This window comes from Plutella xylostella, chromosome 15 (genome assembly GCF_932276165.1).
Source record: "Plutella xylostella chromosome 15, ilPluXylo3.1, whole genome shotgun sequence".
In the NCBI taxonomy this organism is placed as follows: Eukaryota; Metazoa; Arthropoda; class Insecta; order Lepidoptera; family Plutellidae; genus Plutella; species Plutella xylostella.
In genome coordinates, this window is record NC_063995.1 from 9,005,664 (window position 1) to 9,024,448 (window position 18,785).

At 36.8% G+C, this 18,785-nt stretch overlaps 4 protein-coding genes across 6 annotated transcripts in view; 3 read left to right on the top strand and 1 right to left on the bottom strand.

Annotated features, from left to right (window-relative positions):
- LOC105388585 (EF-hand domain-containing protein 1) overlaps positions 1 to 1,376 on the top strand; it is a 42,242-nt gene extending 40,866 nt beyond the window's left edge. The window contains exons 16-17 of one of the 2 annotated variants that reach the window (XM_038108405.2): positions 119 to 347; positions 708 to 1,376. In XM_038108405.2, the coding sequence (XP_037964333.2) occupies positions 119 to 347; positions 708 to 769 (291 nt within the window). In that variant the 3' untranslated portion in view covers positions 770 to 1,376. The remainder of the gene's footprint in view (positions 1 to 118; positions 348 to 707) is intronic. The other variant, XM_038108404.2, reaches the window with a different exon arrangement.
- Positions 1,377 to 6,741, bottom strand: LOC105388557 (probable Golgi SNAP receptor complex member 2). Its single transcript, XM_011559492.3, has 4 exons — positions 6,452 to 6,741; positions 6,226 to 6,331; positions 5,558 to 5,738; positions 1,377 to 2,235 (listed from the first exon to the last, which is right to left on the bottom strand). The coding sequence occupies exons 1-4, from the start codon at positions 6,583 to 6,585 to the stop codon at positions 2,027 to 2,029; spliced, it is 630 nt and encodes a 209-aa protein (XP_011557794.3). The 5' UTR covers positions 6,586 to 6,741; the 3' UTR covers positions 1,377 to 2,026.
- Positions 4,252 to 18,785, top strand: part of LOC105388559 (multiple C2 and transmembrane domain-containing protein) — a 52,531-nt gene continuing 37,997 nt past the window's right edge. The window contains exon 1 of one of the 2 annotated variants that reach the window (XM_038108408.2): positions 4,252 to 4,641. In XM_038108408.2, the coding sequence (XP_037964336.2) occupies positions 4,631 to 4,641 (11 nt within the window). In that variant the 5' untranslated portion in view covers positions 4,252 to 4,630. Of the gene's footprint in view, positions 4,642 to 13,913; positions 14,193 to 18,785 lie in introns of those variants that run through there. The other variant, XM_038108407.2, reaches the window with a different exon arrangement.
- Positions 6,992 to 8,272, top strand: LOC105388558 (neuronal membrane glycoprotein M6-b). Its single transcript, NM_001305894.1, is given in 1 exon segment — positions 6,992 to 8,272. A coding segment is annotated over 1 exon segment (750 nt). The 5' UTR covers positions 6,992 to 7,221; the 3' UTR covers positions 7,972 to 8,272.

Genomic DNA, 18,785 nt, shown 5'->3' on the forward strand with positions numbered 1-18,785 from the left:
GTGTGAGCAAGGATCATTGATCCTAAATAAACCTCACATTTCTTTTTATTTTTGGCCATGTCATCTCATTACAAGACACCTCCAATTAAGATTTTCCATCCATCTCAAAACTCCACAGGGTGTAGAAGAAAGCGCGGCGCGCCGAGCTCAAAACATCTGCGCGTATGACGTCATCCCCTCACCTGAGACGGTGCGGGCTGTGGGCGAAGACGTCCAGGAACAGAAGCAGCTGCCGGGCTACCTGGGCAGCCGCGGCGTGGACTGCAAGGAGGTAACGTGGACCAGGGTGTTCTGCTGTACCGCGGTGGCCGCCTGGCTACAGAGTTTCCGAACGGCGAGCGAAGGAGGTAACATGCGTTGTTCTGTCGGTGGCGGGATCCGGTGGTGGGTTTCTGCGGTGTCTGACTTATTTAGTTGGTTTCCTAACAAACACTATGGTATGATAAGGATCTTCTTTTCCAACAAATAATTTATTAGACTTTTTAATCAGCTATGTACTTTACATGATTCAGTATTTTTTTCCGCCCTAGACGAAAGCGAAAAAGTGAGCGAAATTGAGTTGTTTGTACTTAACGAGTAGTTCCATCGTCTGTCGTGGCGCTAGCGTCGCTAAAAAGTAGTTCAATTTTGTTTTAGAACGTAATTTATACTGAATCGCCCTACTGAACTTGACTTTACAATAGTATTAAACCCCTTACAAATTCCAGATACCGGAATACATGCGTCTGGCGCCGGATGCATACAACAAGGTGAAAAGCCTTCGTCGTGACACCCCCGAGGTGTCACCGGCGGCGACCCGAGTGCAGCACCTGCCCAGGGCGCCCTTCCCTGACGTAGGTACCTGCGCCAAGCCGCCAGAGGATAAAGGACCTTGTGCGGAGGCCAGAGAGCAGGATGTCGCGTTCGCCTGCCCGCGCGTCGAGCCCCGCCTGCCGTGCTGTGACCCCCGGGATAGGAACCCGAGGGAAGAGTGCTAGGATTTGACATGGAATGCGATACTGAGCGATAGTATTTATTGGCCATGAAAACTGTTGGAATTAATCCAGTTTTAGATCGCGTTGCGCTATTATTGGACAGAGCCAGGTCCCAGGTTTCGATGCATATGTTGTCAGGTTGTTTATGAGTGCCTAGAGTCATAAATTATTGTAAAGACTATCCAAAAGTTATCTGTGATTATTTATAACATCATAAATCAAACATCGAAGCCTGGCGACTAAATAACAATTGATTTACGATACTTTATAATATTCCTAACAAGAGGTCACGGTTTTTTAGTGATGCTTTTCCTGGTTGATATTAATAAGGTAGATATGCTCAATTTTATGACGTATTTAAGTACTTTTTATTAATCTTGAATAAAACATAAAATGCTCAAATTGCTTGTTTTAAATAAATATCCATTTATTATATTTTACAAATATTATATTAGGTACTAAAATAACATTATACGTATATTATACAATTATTTATTTACTGTACATGTGTCTGCTGCAGCGATTGGTAATAATTAATACAGTTTTTTTTAATTCTATATCCAATACTCGCGCACTTAGTGAAGTTAATCATGATAAGATATGAAGTAATAAATAATTATTGTATAAAACATATCGGCTTCAGTCCGTGGAACAAACTAAATAGAGATAATGCGATGCACCCTTCACCGACTGCACTAATTAATTATAAGTGGAATGAATATTTTTTTCTAATTGTGAAAGTATATAAATAAGTGCGAAGTGACTAAGCTAAAATTAAATATCAAACGAATAAAATTATCGACCAAAGTTCGAACATACAAGCGTTACGTTGATATTACCAAAAGATAAAAAAATGCAGACACCGATAGGCCTATCATAAACGCAGTCATATCAAAATGGGTCATAAGTGGCAGAATTGCCCACGGGTTCAAGTAATAATCATGAAAGTATGCCCCTCCTCTATTTTCCTTTAACCACGAAACACAATCTATCTATATTCGTCGAGTATAACCAAATCATTCATTAGTTTCCATCCTCCAATTCACTAACCCCTACGTAAGATACACAACCACTAGCACAATCACGGCTATCGTTACAAACATACCGCCAAAGAGTATATACTTGTCCTGAGCCACCCTTCTCTCTATCAGTGAGATGGTGGCGTTGGACAGGCCGAGGGTATTCGCCAGGTCTATCATACGTCGGTGGGCGCCTTTCAGGGTGTCTCGGTTGTAGCGCAGCGTCGTCAGGATGTTGGAGCCTGGAAGGAGACGGAGATAGCAACGTTAGTAGTGAAAGAGTGAGAAAAAGGGGAGTTGATTGGAGACACAGTTTTTTTATGAGAACTTATTGTAGGGGGGGGGGGGATATGGTTTTGATTATAAAAAGAAATTCTATCATCATGATGGTCATCAGTAACCTTCCTGCAATAGGGTTGGCTGGGCGTGAGTTTCCAAGATAACGGGTGATTATTAGTACCTACTACCTAGTGTTCAGTATTACGTGCACCGGAATAAGCAGAAGCGTGTTGCAATAAATATACTTTTAATCGGTGATAGTCTGTAGTCATCCACTGCTGAACACAAAGCTAGTCAAGGAGCGCCACAACACTCTGTCCTCGGCGTTCCTCATCCAGCTGATCCAGCCACGACAACTTGTATAAGGTCGTCGTCCTTCAATTTATTATTATAATGGGGCACAAGTGGGAATCAAACATCGGCAGCATTACCGTTTCGGTAAAACAAAACACACACGTTTTAAAAACTTTTATTTTTTTAATTATTAAATTAGCAGCCAGTACCTAAGTTTGTCACAGCAAACACGCAGCAAGTAGGTTTATAAAGTTCAGTCACAGCCGTGGACCGTGACCTCCTTGCAGCCGTGTCAGCCATGCGGCAACCACGTAATGGTTCTAACTAATCGCTTCTAATCTCAATAAACGGTAAAAAGGAACTCTAGCACTTTGACCTTCTACTTCTACACAGAGTTATATACTTAGCTAATGCTGAGTGAAGCTGAAATGCCTAGAAAAAGTCAAACCTGTAGGAATAAGCCTTTTTTTTGTCGAGACGTTTATTTATTTGCATACAACCATAATCCAATTTTACTTTTTCCTAGTCCGAAAAAGCAAGTCCAGGAGATACAAGAAATTTCCGACTGCGGCGCGTATGACTTTTGTATGAGATGGCGTCTCACCCTCTCCCTCGTTTAATTAAACTTAATCCAGCTATGCAACACCTTCTTAGGATAGGATTAACCTTTAGAATGTAAAGGGGCTATTATCTGTGCGAACGTTAAATGAATAATTTTACAAAAACACATATCTACACACCAGATCCAGGTAGGTGTGTTACATATTGAACACACACACACACACTCACGCCTTGTACTACTGTACTCCCTTGCGGGGTAGGCAGAGGTGCATTGCTGCACCCACTTTTCGCCAGTGTTATGTTTAGTCCCAATGTAATAGGGGGCGAGCCTATTGAACATTTGGGATTTATTCAATGAAACCTATACCTACATGAGAGTACACTAAAATTCTACGGTGTGCATATGACGCTGGTTATCCTACTCCGAAATTCCATTAGTTATAGATCTTGGCACTCACGCCGCCCTGCGTTGGTTTGACAAGCGGATATTAGCCCATTTCCTCGCGCGCACAAGACGAGCCGTCTATTATGAATGGAATTAAAGATTCAAGCGCAACATCCTTCTTCATTTTCAGGTAAGTAAGTGTATCGCAGCTTACACAGTTAACTTTGATTAAGAAGCAAGCGTATTTCCAAATAGAAATGGAGTTTTACTCGTGATTTTATTCTTGTCCATTAAAGTACTATGGTGCAACTGGGCGTAAGATTAGGGAGTTCTCTCTAGCTTACGAAAAAGTACTTAGGTACTAACATTTTGATATAGTGTAAGGATAGAAGGCCATTATTGCGAAATAGTTCGTATCTATACCACCGACATCGGATATCCAGCTCTAGGACACCACTATAGCGGCTATATGATTCAACATTATACCCAGACTCTAGCTGTACGGTGTAGGTGGTACAGATATTTATACAGTTGTATTTAGTGTTATTGTGTGCTCTTACGCAAGTTACATACGAACTCTGCAAATAAGTCCAAAGTCCCTTAAACCATAAACAGTTCACGACCCGGCTTAGCTAACCTTGGTATTGAAATATTAAGTTCTAAAACCGGTTGTTAGTCAGCAACCGGAACTTGACTCAAGGATTCCCAAGAATGTATCAATGTATATTATACCCTTATGTGGAATCTACCTACCTAATTCCTAATCAGTGTTTAGTTTTTCGTGTCAGCTAGCGAATACTCTGAGTAAAAAATACCTAATTACGATGGTTAAGTCTATTAAAAACGAAGTACATTTTATCTTAGTTGCTTACGATTCTAACCATTATGTTGCGTGATAATTATGCTGGATTCACGGCTGCTCGTTCTAGTCGCGACACACAACCTCATAGTTATGGTTGTAAACAAACTAGGTACTAATTAGAACTGTAAAATTAAATAACTTTTATGGAGTCCGCCTTCAGTGTAAGTGCGTATACTTTTAAAACATAGAAATCAAGTAAAAATATAATGAAAAAGTGGACTTTGTGAGTGAAGGCGGTACCTGATATTTCCGTAAAATGGCACTATGGTAAGTTACTTCTTTCATTTTAGTTATTGATAGCTATGCTAGTGCCTAATCGATGAGATCGGGCACATAGTACAATCCTGTACTTATAAAATCTGTAGGCACCATTGGGTTTTAACTAAACAAACGTGAAGTTAGTTAGGATCGATCGATAATGATGTCACTGCTACTATAAAAGCTATAGAACTGTATTATTAAAGCAGCAAAGTTCAATGTTGTGTGATTAGCCTTTCAGGATAAAAAACAAGGAAAAATTACTCTATAAATTCTCGTAAGAAAGGATAGCAAAGTTTAATGACTAATACACGTGTATAGTAAATGTAATTAGTTTATGATAAATAAATATAAAAATCGTATAGATTGAAGGCAGAACAAACAGGTAGACATTCTGAGTGGCAGCTAGATAAATAAAATTTGGTCAAATTAACTGTTGGGTTTAGTTTAGCATGGTCCAGAAGAGTAGGTGGATAAAATAAATATGTTACTATTACTTATATCTTACTTCCTGACTTTCTAAATTATATATGATAATTAATAATAATTACTATATGACACATTAATTTTTAGGATTAGGCTACAATTTCAATTTATATTATATCAGATAAAATGGGATTTATAAATAATTTATTATAATAATCAAAAATACCTAAAAAACTCAATTACTACTTTCTAACCTTTGAAACCAATATTCTAAAACTTGTAATGCAATAGGTAGACACGCAACACAATATACAGTCAGCTACATAAGTAGCTATACACTTCAGTACCTTGTCAAACTAAAGAACCGTCAATGTTTCAATGAATTTATAAGCGGTTTCAGATTTACAAGGTGCAAAAGTGTATAGCTACTTATGCAGCTGACTGTACATCACATCTTTCCATTAGAGGTAAAAAAAGAATCTAAAGAAAAACTCCATACCTGTACTGAGCATGTCATCGACATTGCGGTGTGAGTTCTGCAGGGAGTTCTGCTCCTGTGCGAGGTAGTCCACGGTGATCTCCGTATGGTCGTGGCCAAACCTGCGGCTGAGCAGCTGGTCCCGCTCCGACTTCTCCTGCTCCCGCCTCTGTCGCCGGCTTTTAGCATTGTTCAGGGATGCCTGGGACATAAAACAGATTGATATATTTATTTAAACACTTGTATTGTATACAAAATACATAGGTATAACAATAAAAGAAACTTAAACTTAAACTAGGCTCGTATACAAGGGCGGACTTATCGCCTCAACGCAATCTCTTATTATTATTTGCAATTTAGCTTTTATCTTTTTTACTACCATGCCAGTTTTAATTTTGATGCAACCCTAGTTTCATAATGTTCTACCTGATCCTCTACCTGAATAGATTTTAATCAATATGTTGCATTGGAGCAGTGCCATGTCAGTGCAAGTGAGAGGTAATGCATTTGTTGGTAGCAGTGTTAGCATACAATAATGATTGGAATAGATTATTTAGTTAAGTAGTCCTTTTATACACACATCTTATGTTGATAAGATATGAACAAAAAAAATACGGGAATTATTATGGCATACATAAAAACTTGCGGCTAGCTAGTAAGAACATGTTTGAAATAATTATTTAACTCACTTGTATGTGTTTATTGTCATACTTCAACTGATCAACCCTCATTTTGGCCATTGGTCTCTGATTGATAGGGGTTTTGAATACATATATGTCCAGCTTTTCACAGTTTCTGAAAAAGTAAAACTAGTTAGTATTACTTACTCCAGTATCCATTTTTAAGGTAAGTAGTTAAAGTTATTTCACAATAGAGTGTTTAAAATACCTAACAACTATATTGTAGATAACTTACGCACTAATTGCATTAATTTTGGCTTGAATATCATTTTCAATTGCTTCTTGATTTGTGGTTTCCTTTTCTAATCGAATAAAAAGATCTGAAACATCTTGTAATAATTGATTTGTTTGATGGTATAAAGTATCCATAATTTTAAAGGAGATCCACTTCAAATAAGTCACACCAGTATATTGTACGGTTTTTTATCGGTTAATGGAATAATCAAACTTTAGTTCAGTGTATTTAATGTATTTAATTTAATTAATAACAACATAACCTCAATTCATTATTTTGTATTGACAATTTGACAGTTAGGTACAAATGACACGTCACTTGACGTCGAATCACCTTGCTCTGTGAATAACTAAACTTACCTACAATGGCGAAGTAATAAGGCAAGTGGCAACGGCAACGAACTAAATATGAACAGCGCAGGTAAACTTGGACTTGAATCATTTGATTTAAGAGTGTAAACAGCTCTTAAAGGCTACAAGCACGACACGAGTCGTACGCTTGGCGATGGCGTGCTAGGAATGGCGTGGCGTGGATGGAGGCGAAATCAGCAGTTTATTTTCTCTCAGAATAATGTTTCATAGTTGGACACAGATTATACTATATTACTAGTGACGCAGCCATGGTTTAACTCTGATTAGTCTGTGTACTGCTTGACGTTTTGATTTACTTTGTGTGACGAATTACTGTATTTTGTAGTTTTTGTGTACTAAACTTTTGGTTTATCCACAAAAAACTAGTGAAACTTCAGTGAATGCAGTGAAATAGTGAAAATGGGAGACGGTTGTCAAGCTTGCCTTACGAGGATTCCTCATGCAACCCTCATCGCCACAATTATGTGCTGCTTGGGCGTGGGGGTGTTCTGTGGCACCATGTACCGAGGCTCCACTCTATCAATTCTTATGTTTGATGAAGTGTTCCACTTTCGTCTGATATGGATCGAAGCGCTGCAAATGATATTTATAGTTGGAAGCGCTTGTATGGCGGCACTCGGGTTTATGTTGCTTTGTTTGGGCTGCCTCACAACAGGTGCCACCAGACAGAAAGTGTACCGAGCGTGGAGGGCGCGCGTCGGCGGCCGGATCTCCTGCGCCATCTTCATGATCATCACCTACGTGCTCACCATACTGTGGGTGTTGCTCATGGGCTTCTTAGTTATTACCACTTTCCTATTCACTATATTTTGGAAACTCTGCTCAAAGCCAAGAAATGTAGACCATTCCACTTGTATTGATTTCACACAATTTGACTTCATGTTCCCGTCCAATGTGAAGCAAGAAGACCTTAGGATATGTGGAGAACACAGAGTGAAACTGTTCTGTAAGGATTATGTGGAGAAAGCCGAGGTGATGTTCATATTGGCCATGGTATCTTGCATACTTGTAATTCTAAGTTTAGTTCATTACCTAATGTGCCTATCAGCTAATTATGCACACATTAGAGATCATGAGAAGTTCCAAGAACTGCAGGAGTTGCAGTACCTGACCAACCCGGACCTGCATGCGTCCAAGGACCGCTTCTAGTATATGGCCCGTGCGCCGCTGCTGCGCTCACTAGAAGCCACCACCAAGATGTGACAGTGATAGAACAATACCACCTGGAAATAAGTTATGGTAAAACATTGTGTTCAATGATTTAGATACAAAAGAAAATGTTACAAATTAAGACTGATCTTCATTGGATTAGGAACTATGAGTAGAACCTCCCACCTGCACAAGATAAAATTTAACTGAAAGAAAGAAAATATTTTCTTAAAATTTTTGGTTTTTGTTTTAAATATTAGGTTGTTAATGTTGTGAATGTAGTTTTATAGGTAAAATTTAATTATTTGTATTGATGTATGTAATATTAACTATAATGCATTTTTTTTAGTTGTCATAAAAGGTCTTATAGTGTGTAGGTGTCAAAAATAGTGTTTTTTAATCCAAATATTTATTAAACAAATGAACTACAACTGACAAGTCAAAAAAATGCAGTATTAGCACTTATCTTGAATTTCAAAATAATTAGTAATAAAATATAAATTCTGTTTGTCTAATAAAAAGTGGGAGGTATGTATGAAAGAGTAGAAAAACAAGACCCTGAATAATTTCGTCCACTAACATTCCTTTCAAATTCTACAATTTCTTAGTGTCCTTCTCTTAAAGGAACATTTACTTGTGTATTTTTCATAATACATGTTTAAGAGATTTGACACTTTCTATTTTATCTTTACAATAATAATATGCGCATGTTTGTATACTTTCTACATATACAATTTATGTTATCCATGTTAAGGAGCATTTTAATAAATTTTTGCTGGTGCTAAAGTGTATCCATTTTGTTATTGTTACAATAAAATTAAGTCAGATAAAGATAATCATGTTTAAATTATAAAATATAAAGTTCAATTCAATATTTAGTACAATTTCATATTGTATGATGTATGAACCTAGGCATAAATGTAAGGAACTGTACAAAACGGCCTATATTAGCTTCTTGTTAAGATTAATTTTGTAACTTTTTTACAACCAATAGCCTAATTCATTCATAGATGTAATTTATGCAGTTTAGAATTTGTATTTGTAATCTCTATGTATTATGTTATACAGAGACTGGATTATTAAACTTCTTCAAAATTTAATGGTAATAATATATTGTACAAAATTAATTTTTAATACATTTACTACATATTTGACTCTAGGCGTACTTTCACACAGCATCACATGTATTTCACGTTAATATTTCATCCAGTATTATTAAATCTAGTGCACTCTTTCAGTTTTTTTTCTTATGATTAGTAAGTAACCTTAATTTTTTGTTATAATTACAATATAATTACCATTGATGTAAATGTTTATTTATATCGACATAATAAATAAACAATTTTGTTTAGTTGTTGAAAACCGATGTACGTAGGTACAATAAATAAATGAAAGAACCTATGTAATCTATACATTTAATTCAGTGAATTTACTCATACTGACTTACAAATTGACTACATACTGTGTTAAGTATGAATTTTATTAATTATATTCCACCGTAGATTTGTAATTGACATCTAGCTTATACTTATAAATTGTAAGGAATATTGTAATCATAGTTTATAGGTTTTTTTATTAAAGTTTTTTGGTAAAACTATAGTTTTTTATTAGTACCTATCTAGTATCCATTTAGTAGCTTGCATAAATTGAAGTTTAACAATGTCCTTACAATTGATTTCACCTTAATGACTATAAGGAAAAACCTGGTACGATGAGTCAATATCATAGGTACAATCCATAGCATTATTTTCATCATCATCGTTAGCTAACGCACGTCCGAGTTTGCGACGGTACCACATGCTGTATTGCCGACGTAGTGAATCCCCTACCCTACCTACACAGGTTTACTGGTTTGAATCCCACCTAGGAAAAATAATGTGTATAATCGTTATCTTTGTATTTGGGAACCGTCTTACATATTATATTAACTAGGTATGTAGATAATTCTGGTTGCTGGCTGATAGACAGATCGGATGGCATATTATTATTATTATTTTTAACTGGACATGCTTGTCTTCCAAAGTTCATAGTAGACACCTACACAGTCACCATTGGACCGGCAAGGGGAACATCTCCTTTGTTCCCAGCCAGTCACACCTCAACCAGTCACACTGTTACTCGTTGGGAATTTTATGTTCAAAATTCCCATCAGTCCACACTCTGTTACTCGTTGAAACACCCTTTTCCTTCATTCCCAACGTGTCACATACAACTGTAACACTGTAACTAGTTGGGACTATGAAAATAAAAATTCCCAACAAGTCACAGTAACTTGTTGGGATTTTCAATGAAGAAATTTCCACCATAGACAAAAACCGATTATAGAATAGAATATTACACTTTATTTGTACACCCCAAAAGAATAATAAAATATTCAAGTTGTAACTTAATTTGGATGCGGAAAGCTAAAGATCACATCCAGTGGCGTGCTTTGGGAGAGGCCTACGTCCAGCAGTGGACTGCTATAGGCTAAAGATGATGAACCTAAATAGGGTACAAAAGGCGGTCTTATCACTAAAAGCGATCTCTGCCAGACAACCTTTGGATGGAGGGAATAAGAGATTAAGGTAGATGGCGCTAGTGAAACCTCATCAAGTCTTTTGAGCCAATACAAGAGTCCAATGGATCTGAATTCCACCATATGCGATACCTATAACTACTACATGGCTGTTATGCAAATTAGTAATATTAAGTTTTAACTAGTTTAAGTTTTCCGAATAAAATAAATAAATAAGTACGTAAGTAATTACGGTGTTGGTCCCCATAATTTTCGCCATTATTTTGAGATCATCTGAATCTTCCGTCTATGCCCGAGGCGTGCCCGCGGTGTAAGCGCCAGATCATCATTAATCTGAGGTAGGTACTTAGGAAGTACTTACCTAATTATTTCTTCATGGTGAAGCAGAGCAGATATGAGTCGATAAGTAAATATCAAACTGCCATACAGTCACCTCCACGCAAAATTTGGGAAATGAAAGTTTTCATTTTCTCTATTATTTTGTGGCTACTGCTGTACTACCCACCCAGTATCGATCTATCATTCATAGAAAAAAAATGATTGGATTTTGCAATTCGGTTTTGATTTTATAATTTTATTGTTAACTAGTTTAATAAAACTTATTTGATTGTTCGGAATAATTATTTCTATTTTCATACTTTTTCAAGAAACGAAAATAAAAAAAATCGTTATATCAAATACTTATACAGTGTGTTGTTTTTCGTACCCGACAAACTTTAAGGGTTTCTACGAGTAATATCATCGAGAAAAAACCCCCATATGTGGGGGTCTAAGTAACTTAAATTAGATTTTCTTCTTCGTTTAGAAAATCATCTCGAGATTTAAACGCCTTACGGTTATGAAATAAAATGCTATTATCCGCAAAAAGTCATCTCTATTCATTTAAAATATTCACAACTGCTTAAAAGTTACATAAAAAAAGTTCAAAGCAACTTTAAAATGGCCGCCATTTCTAGAATATTGAGATTTGACCCCACATATGGGGGTTTTTTCTTGATGAAATTACTCGTAGAATCCACCCTTAAAGTTTGTCGGGTCCGAAAAACAACACGCTGTATAAGTCACAGTACCTATCACTGGTTAGGCATCATCATCATTCATCATCACTGAACAAATCTTAACGAGTAACGGGAGAACAGTTGGGAATTTTCTAGTTTATGTTCCCATCCAGTTACAGCGGCTGGTTTGGAATTCAGAAATAAATCATTCCCAACGAGTAACACTCCCATCGAGTAACACTGTGACTAGATGGCACACTTTTCATGAAGAATTCCCAACTGTATACAGTGTGACAGGTTTGATGTGTGACTCGATGGGAACAAAGTCAACCGTCGTCGCCTGTCAGTGACGTAGTCTTATGGCAAATTGGTTGAGGATCAAGTCGTAGGTACTCCTTACGCAGCAAGGGAGGTTATTCAGGAATGTTGATGTTTTTTTATTTAAATAAGTATTTCGTTGAATGTACTTAAGTACCTACTTGTACGTACGGGTATATCCCATTAGGTTCGGCGTCTATATATGTAGATAGAAGGTCTACATGACCTCACACGCCCAACTGCTTTGGATTGAATGACAATTACCTAACAAGGATAACAAAAGCTCAGAATTCACTTATTCTATCTAGAGGTAAGACGTAATGTAGGTACCTAAGTTGTACCTAAACATAAATATCCCATTTCCAATATGACCTACCTACTTACATTTTTATGTATCATCATTATACCCAATGTCAGGTAGGTACATTAGGTATAATAATAAAACGTAACTATTTAAGCACCTACTTAAAATAAATTTTGAAAGTACATACCATGTAGGTAGGTAGGTATTACCTACTAGTTATATTATAGTAACTATTTAAGCACCTACGTAAAATAAATTTTGAAAGTACATACCATGTAGGTAGGTAGGTATTACCTACTAGTTATATTATAGTTATAGGTAAATTAATGAAGACTAGCCATTGAAAAGTTGGTGCAACATTACACTTCCTCTTAGTTTGTCCGTGCGTAAGTAGGTCCAACTTTTTCTTTGATCATGAAGTCTAAAATTAGTCCTGCGACGCGAAAGCTGCGCCTAAAAGCCTACTTGGGTAGATAGTACAGTAAGTCTGCTACCTACTGTATTCAAGTGTTCCCACCACCGTTTCAAATGCGCTATTTTCTATCTACTTATGTAAAACTAGACGAGCTTCGTTTCGCCATAAGGTTTTGCATAAAGAACTACCGCCCCTCAGTATTTTTCAGGAAGTAAGTACTTACATATAAGTACTCGCATTTTAAGCCGATGTCCTTTCACATTGTTTAAACCCCTAACTATTTTGCGGTTTTGAAATTATGAATGTGAATCATCACAGATTTTTCAAATTATAAAGCCGGTTCGAGCAACGTTGTGGGTTGTTCTACTGAATAGGAATTTCCATAAAACGCAGATTGCCTAGTTATTTTTTTGTAATCTTGAAACCTAGGTACCATTCCATGACGTCAGACGCCGCGCGATGACGCTGATTGGCTGGATGCGTCTTGTTTTTATTGGGCTTAGCGAACCAGACCCTCCATTACCGGCTCTACCGGTCGCGCACCGGACACCGACACGCCCGGTTGCACGCCGCAACTTTGAAAATATAGCTTTCTAGGAATCATTTTAGTAAATAATGGTTGTTTATTTCTTTAGTTTTAATGGTTCCGCAGTTCCAACCATGAAGAGGAAACCATAGGAAACTATCGATTTTTTTGCTAACTACTCCATTAAAATCTTGTTTGTCACGTATCTTCGTACGGGAAAAGTTTTTTATTTATAGTTAACTATTTTAAAATTCTGAAAACACGTTGAACCGACCATATGGACAAGTATCCAGTTTCAACAGCACCAGATAGTTAATTTATTAGGCTTTGGCATCGTATTCGTTGTACTGAATAAGGCGGCGACAGTTTTAGCAAAATGTGAAGGTCTCTGCCGCCCGGTCATTGAACATTTCCGTATTTGCAGAACATAAATAGAAAACACATCCAGTTTATATGCCGAGGAAAAAACAAAGAAGCACCCTTAAACTTATTTTATACTTAGGTACAGGTAGGTAGGTAATGGGAGTGGAGTGGGTAAACAACTACTTCAGCATAAAAAAGCTTTTATTGAGAAGTTAAAGCTACATTGAAATTAGGTTAGCTGACTGTTTAATGTATGACTTTTTTTAGTTCTCAAAGACGAGCTGAATACCTGTATCTATAATATACCTAGTTAAATGTAATACCTATTTCATTATAGGTTTAGAAAGTGTAGGTTTTAAATTAAATACATAATTAATTAAGTACATTAATGTACCTAGCTACGTATCTAGGTTCGACCTATTTATAAATAGAAAAAAAATCGACTTTAAAGTTAAATGACCCAGCCAACAATGACACATTACTGCAGTCGGTAAATCAGAACGATTAGCTTAGCCGCGACTCATTTAAATATTAATGACGAAACCCGACTGTGACACTACAAACCTGTGAACCCGAGTCAGTGTCGGCCATGTTCGCCGATTGTACAGTGACTAGCCACTTGTGAGCATCGATTCCTCGATTCCGATGACTAAATATGTGGACAAGTTTCTGCTTTGGAAAAAAAACAAAGCTAAGAAGAAACGCAATGTGGAAAATCCCGAGCGTGCAGTCGCGACGCATGCGCGGGCAGGCGGCCGCGGGGCTGGACCTCCACACTGGTATGTGCTTGAACATCTGCTACTGTGTCTTCTATATCAGCTGTTGTGCAGTTTTCAACTCGCTAAGGTATTATTTTGGAGTTTTACACCATCATTCTTACGACACAGTTAAATTTCAGGTTTCAGGAGTTGGTAGATACTTACCTAAGGTTAAGGAGCTATCTTGTTCATAACATAACATAAACATTGATGGGGTGCTTTGCCGTCGTTATCACAATTTCTAGATGCACCTTTCGCCATCGCAACTGCATGGTATATAAATTAAGTTCATCCATTACCTAATAGTAATCACCATTTAATTGTACCTATTAGTTAGCAGCTATTAATGTTCAAAAACAATAACATTGATCAAATTCTCAGTTAGAATATTCTACGCGTCGACTTCGTTCAGTGTTTAGCGTTTCATTAGTTGACGGGATGTCACTTTTATTTAGATAGAATCGTTAATTTTGCTATTGTTCATTCGCTATTTTGAGTTATTGCTCAGTGTCACACACCTAGTTCTGTTTTCATTAGATGATTATTTTTATACTTATAAGAAGTACTGGCAATAAGTTACTCAGTAGGTACATACGTATTACACAAACAAGCAGTACTTATAACGCTGTTTGTTCCTTGGTGCTCCGGAAGTTTTCATAATTCAAAATGCCGCTAAGGCGGAGGTTTTACAGTTCGTTCAGAGCCAAGTCGCGGGTCACCGGTCACGACTCGTCATCAAAGCGTAGATTGAGTGTCGAAAACGTCGACTTGTTGAATGCGGAGCGAAACGGTTTCGTGGTCAGTGAGTTGGAAAATGGTGAAACAGTTGCGAACGGGCTTTCTTCCCGTCGAGGGAAAGTGATGCAAGTGGGGCCCTCCGGAGAAGTGGCGGTCGCTGACAGCGATGACGTCATCACTGCTGAAGTAGTGCCCGATATTAGCCAATTAAACCATCAACATCAACCATCATTGCCGCCCATGTAAGTACTCGGGACTCACCAGCCATATCTAACAATTAGAAAATGTATGTTTGGGTAGTTGAGTAGATTACTATGAAATAGGTTTATTTTTGGAGACAGGGTCTCCTGTCTCCTTTCGTTCGTCTGCTACGTTACTATGGCTGATTGTTAAAATGTTATCGAACGAAGTGTGTGGTGTGGTTCTGAATGAAATACCTACTCGGTTGATACGGTACTTGTCGAAATCCCCAAAATCATAACTTAACTTAAAAAAAGTTTTTTGAAAAAGTAAAAATACAAGTTTGTTTAGCTAAACGCGAGACAGACGCAATACATTGCCTTTCAAGAGTAGGGGTACAGGATGGAAGCGGCTAGTGTCAGCCCCTGACTCCCCGGAACGGAGGACTAACGCGAAAGAAGAAGAAACGTATTTTAACCACAATAAGGTAATAGATACATTCATATTAATCTAATTTCTAGAGAACTCCGAAACATCTAAACATGTGTTTAAATCATAGAAGAAAAACATATTAAAGTTAAGTGAATTTCCCGGGAAAAATAAGTAGGTACTTACCTAGGTGATTATGGACGGCTTTAGTAGCAAACCTGCAGATAAATCAAGAACTACTTTATAATTGCTCGATTATTGTTCTGGTTTCTCGACTTTGCCTACACAATAATACTTGCACTAAGTTCAGACAGTGTTTGTTTGACCCACCTGTACCTACAGAGTGTGTTCTAATTTAAGGTCTTCACTCCTGAATAACGGAAAGGTTATTCCTCTGCCGAATTAGCTGAATCATCCGTAAACATCAAAATCAATCATTAAAAAAAAAGAAATCTGCCTGCCAAGTGTTCGCGAAGTGGCATAAAAACGAAAAGGACGCTTTACATAAAGGAGAAAGGAGAGCAACAAAAAACAAATGTATGTTATCTTACTTCTTATTAAGTATTATCACTTCTGGAAATAAGTTACACACACACACACACATTCACGCCTTGTACAAATGTACTCCCTTGCGGGGTAGGCAGAGGTGCATTGCTGCACCCACTTTTCGCCAGATTGTAATGTTAGTAATAGGGGGCGGGCCTATTGCCATTTTACGGGCACATCCAAGACCCGAGAAGAAATATCTGCGCGAATTGAACCCGGGACCTTCGGCTCAGTAGTCAGGGTCACTAACCACCACGCCATTCGGTCTTAAATAAATTATATCTACCTAATACCTACACTTAAAGTATTAATGCTCAAAGGTTTAGTTTTTCATTACGGGGTACGAATACCAAAAAATACTTATAAGATTGAGGTAAGTAAGTATCAGGAAACTCCCAGAATATATTGATTTGATTGAGATATGAATAGGTACACGTAAAGTTTGTAATTTGTTAATTTAGTTGTATTTTATGGAAATAACGGTCATGTCACGATACATCACATCACCGCCAATTTACAATTTATGGAACGTATATTTTTAGAACTAATATTATTTACGTATATATACCTTGATATCGATGCCAATACTTAGGTAGTCAATATACCTAAGTACCTTATTTATGGTGCAATGCAAAGTGCAACCCCGAAATTTCAAATGACCCACAACCTCTAATCATAATACCTGATAATCCACCAGTTTAGAATAAATATTATGTTGTTTATATATAAATATTTTTTATTTTTTTTGCAATAGGGTGTCCTATATTTTATACATTTAGGTAATTGCAAAACTCGTATAAGAAAAGTTGTTCAGAATTACCCTCCGATTCACCCACTTCCATAACTATAACACCTACAACTGTATATTCCCTGTCATCACGAGATGAAATCACTAGTACTGAAAAACTATTATCGTACCTACTTCGGACTAAGTAAGTTTTACATAAAATAATTGCCTATTGTTTTGAATGAGGGCGTTCAATTGTTTTGTTTCACTGAAAGAGACCTCTCGACCTGGATGAATATTATTTCTAACCGGAAACCTGATGATAAACTGAAATCAATCTTCATAATATACGAACAGTAGTCAACTGTTGGACTTAAATTATGTTTTTTCTGAGGAGTGCGACATCATACGGTAACACTCTGTCTTTTCACTCATCCTCATCCAAGCCATTATAAAATATACCTACCTGTGTCCAGTGGCAAAGGGTCCATACTTAACGTGACCATACGTCCCGCTTTGGGCGGGACAGTCCCGCTTTCAAGCTGTGCGTCCCGCTGTCCCCCGCGAGGGCAAAAATGTCCCGCTTTGTTAAACAGACCAAACGATAATTTAAATTACCTAAATTTTGTAACTTCATCCCATAATTCCTTTCTTTATTTTAATCACTTGAGACAACTATTTATCTTCTTATCACTTACTCACATAGACTATAGGGAGTAAAATGAGTCCGAGTTCCACCGATACTCCGCTAGTAACTTCTTTCAGTGACGATCACTGACCCGCTTTTGCTCTATCGTGTATATAAATTTATCTCGCTCTCCTACCGTTTCCTAACAAAAAAGTAATGCGTGGGAGTACATGTTTTCCAAAAAAGTAAGTATTATTTTTTATGAATGTGAAAATATGATAATAATAAATAAATAAATAAATAAATCTTTTATTAATCCCATAAAAAGTGCACAGTATACATGATACCCCAAACAACACAGTTGTTTCTCGGGGTTAATTAACGCTTCTTATTTACTTATGTACATTCACAAAATTTTATGTAGGTACTTATATCATGTTAACATTTATAGTACTTAGCAACACTAAGATTAAGATCTAAATTTGCAAAAAATGGTTTTTTAGCGCAGTGTTTCTAGCTCTGATTTTATTTGGCATAACATCTTTTGTTAAAGTTGACATCACATTAAATATTTTAGGCACAACATATTCTTTAGTTCGATTACCATATACATTATTAACTTTAGGTACAAACAACCGTCCCTCTGTTACTTTCCTCGTATTAATTTTGGATTTAGGTTTAGATTTAAAAGTGTCCTGCCAATACTCAGCCTTAGCAACTTCAAAGGAGTATTTTTTATCAACAGGTAGAATTTTACATTGTTTAAACAAACACGTGTTTTTGTCCTCCTTATTGTTACCTAATAGAATCTTTAGAAATCGTCGTTGTATATCTTTAATTTTATTTATATAGGTTTTAAAAGAACTACCGTACGTTGTTATTCCATAAGTTATTAAAGATTCTACCAGGGCAAAATACAGGCAATAAAGGACAGAACGTGGAACTGAGTACTTTAACTGGTGGAATTTTACTAACAGAATTCTAAGCTTATCTATTAAACAGTTAATATGTTTTTTCCAATGAAAGTTATCCTCAATAATAATACCGAGATATTTACAGTCAGTCACCTGTTGTATAGCTTGACAAGTACAGTTTATATTATTATTACAATGTAGACAGTCGTAGGAGTGACCCAACACAATCAGCTGCTTATCTCGATCTTTTTTTCTTAGGTAGTTTGAACAAATATGGATGACGCTTGTTTTGTTTACGTTAAGTATAATGCCGTTATCATGGGCCCACCTTGTAATGTTGTCGAAGTCAATTTGTAGGTATTTTTGTATTTCCAAGGGGTCTTTATGACCGTAGACCAAACAAGTGTCATCGGCAAACATATAAGTATTACAGTATTTTACTACATTTGGCA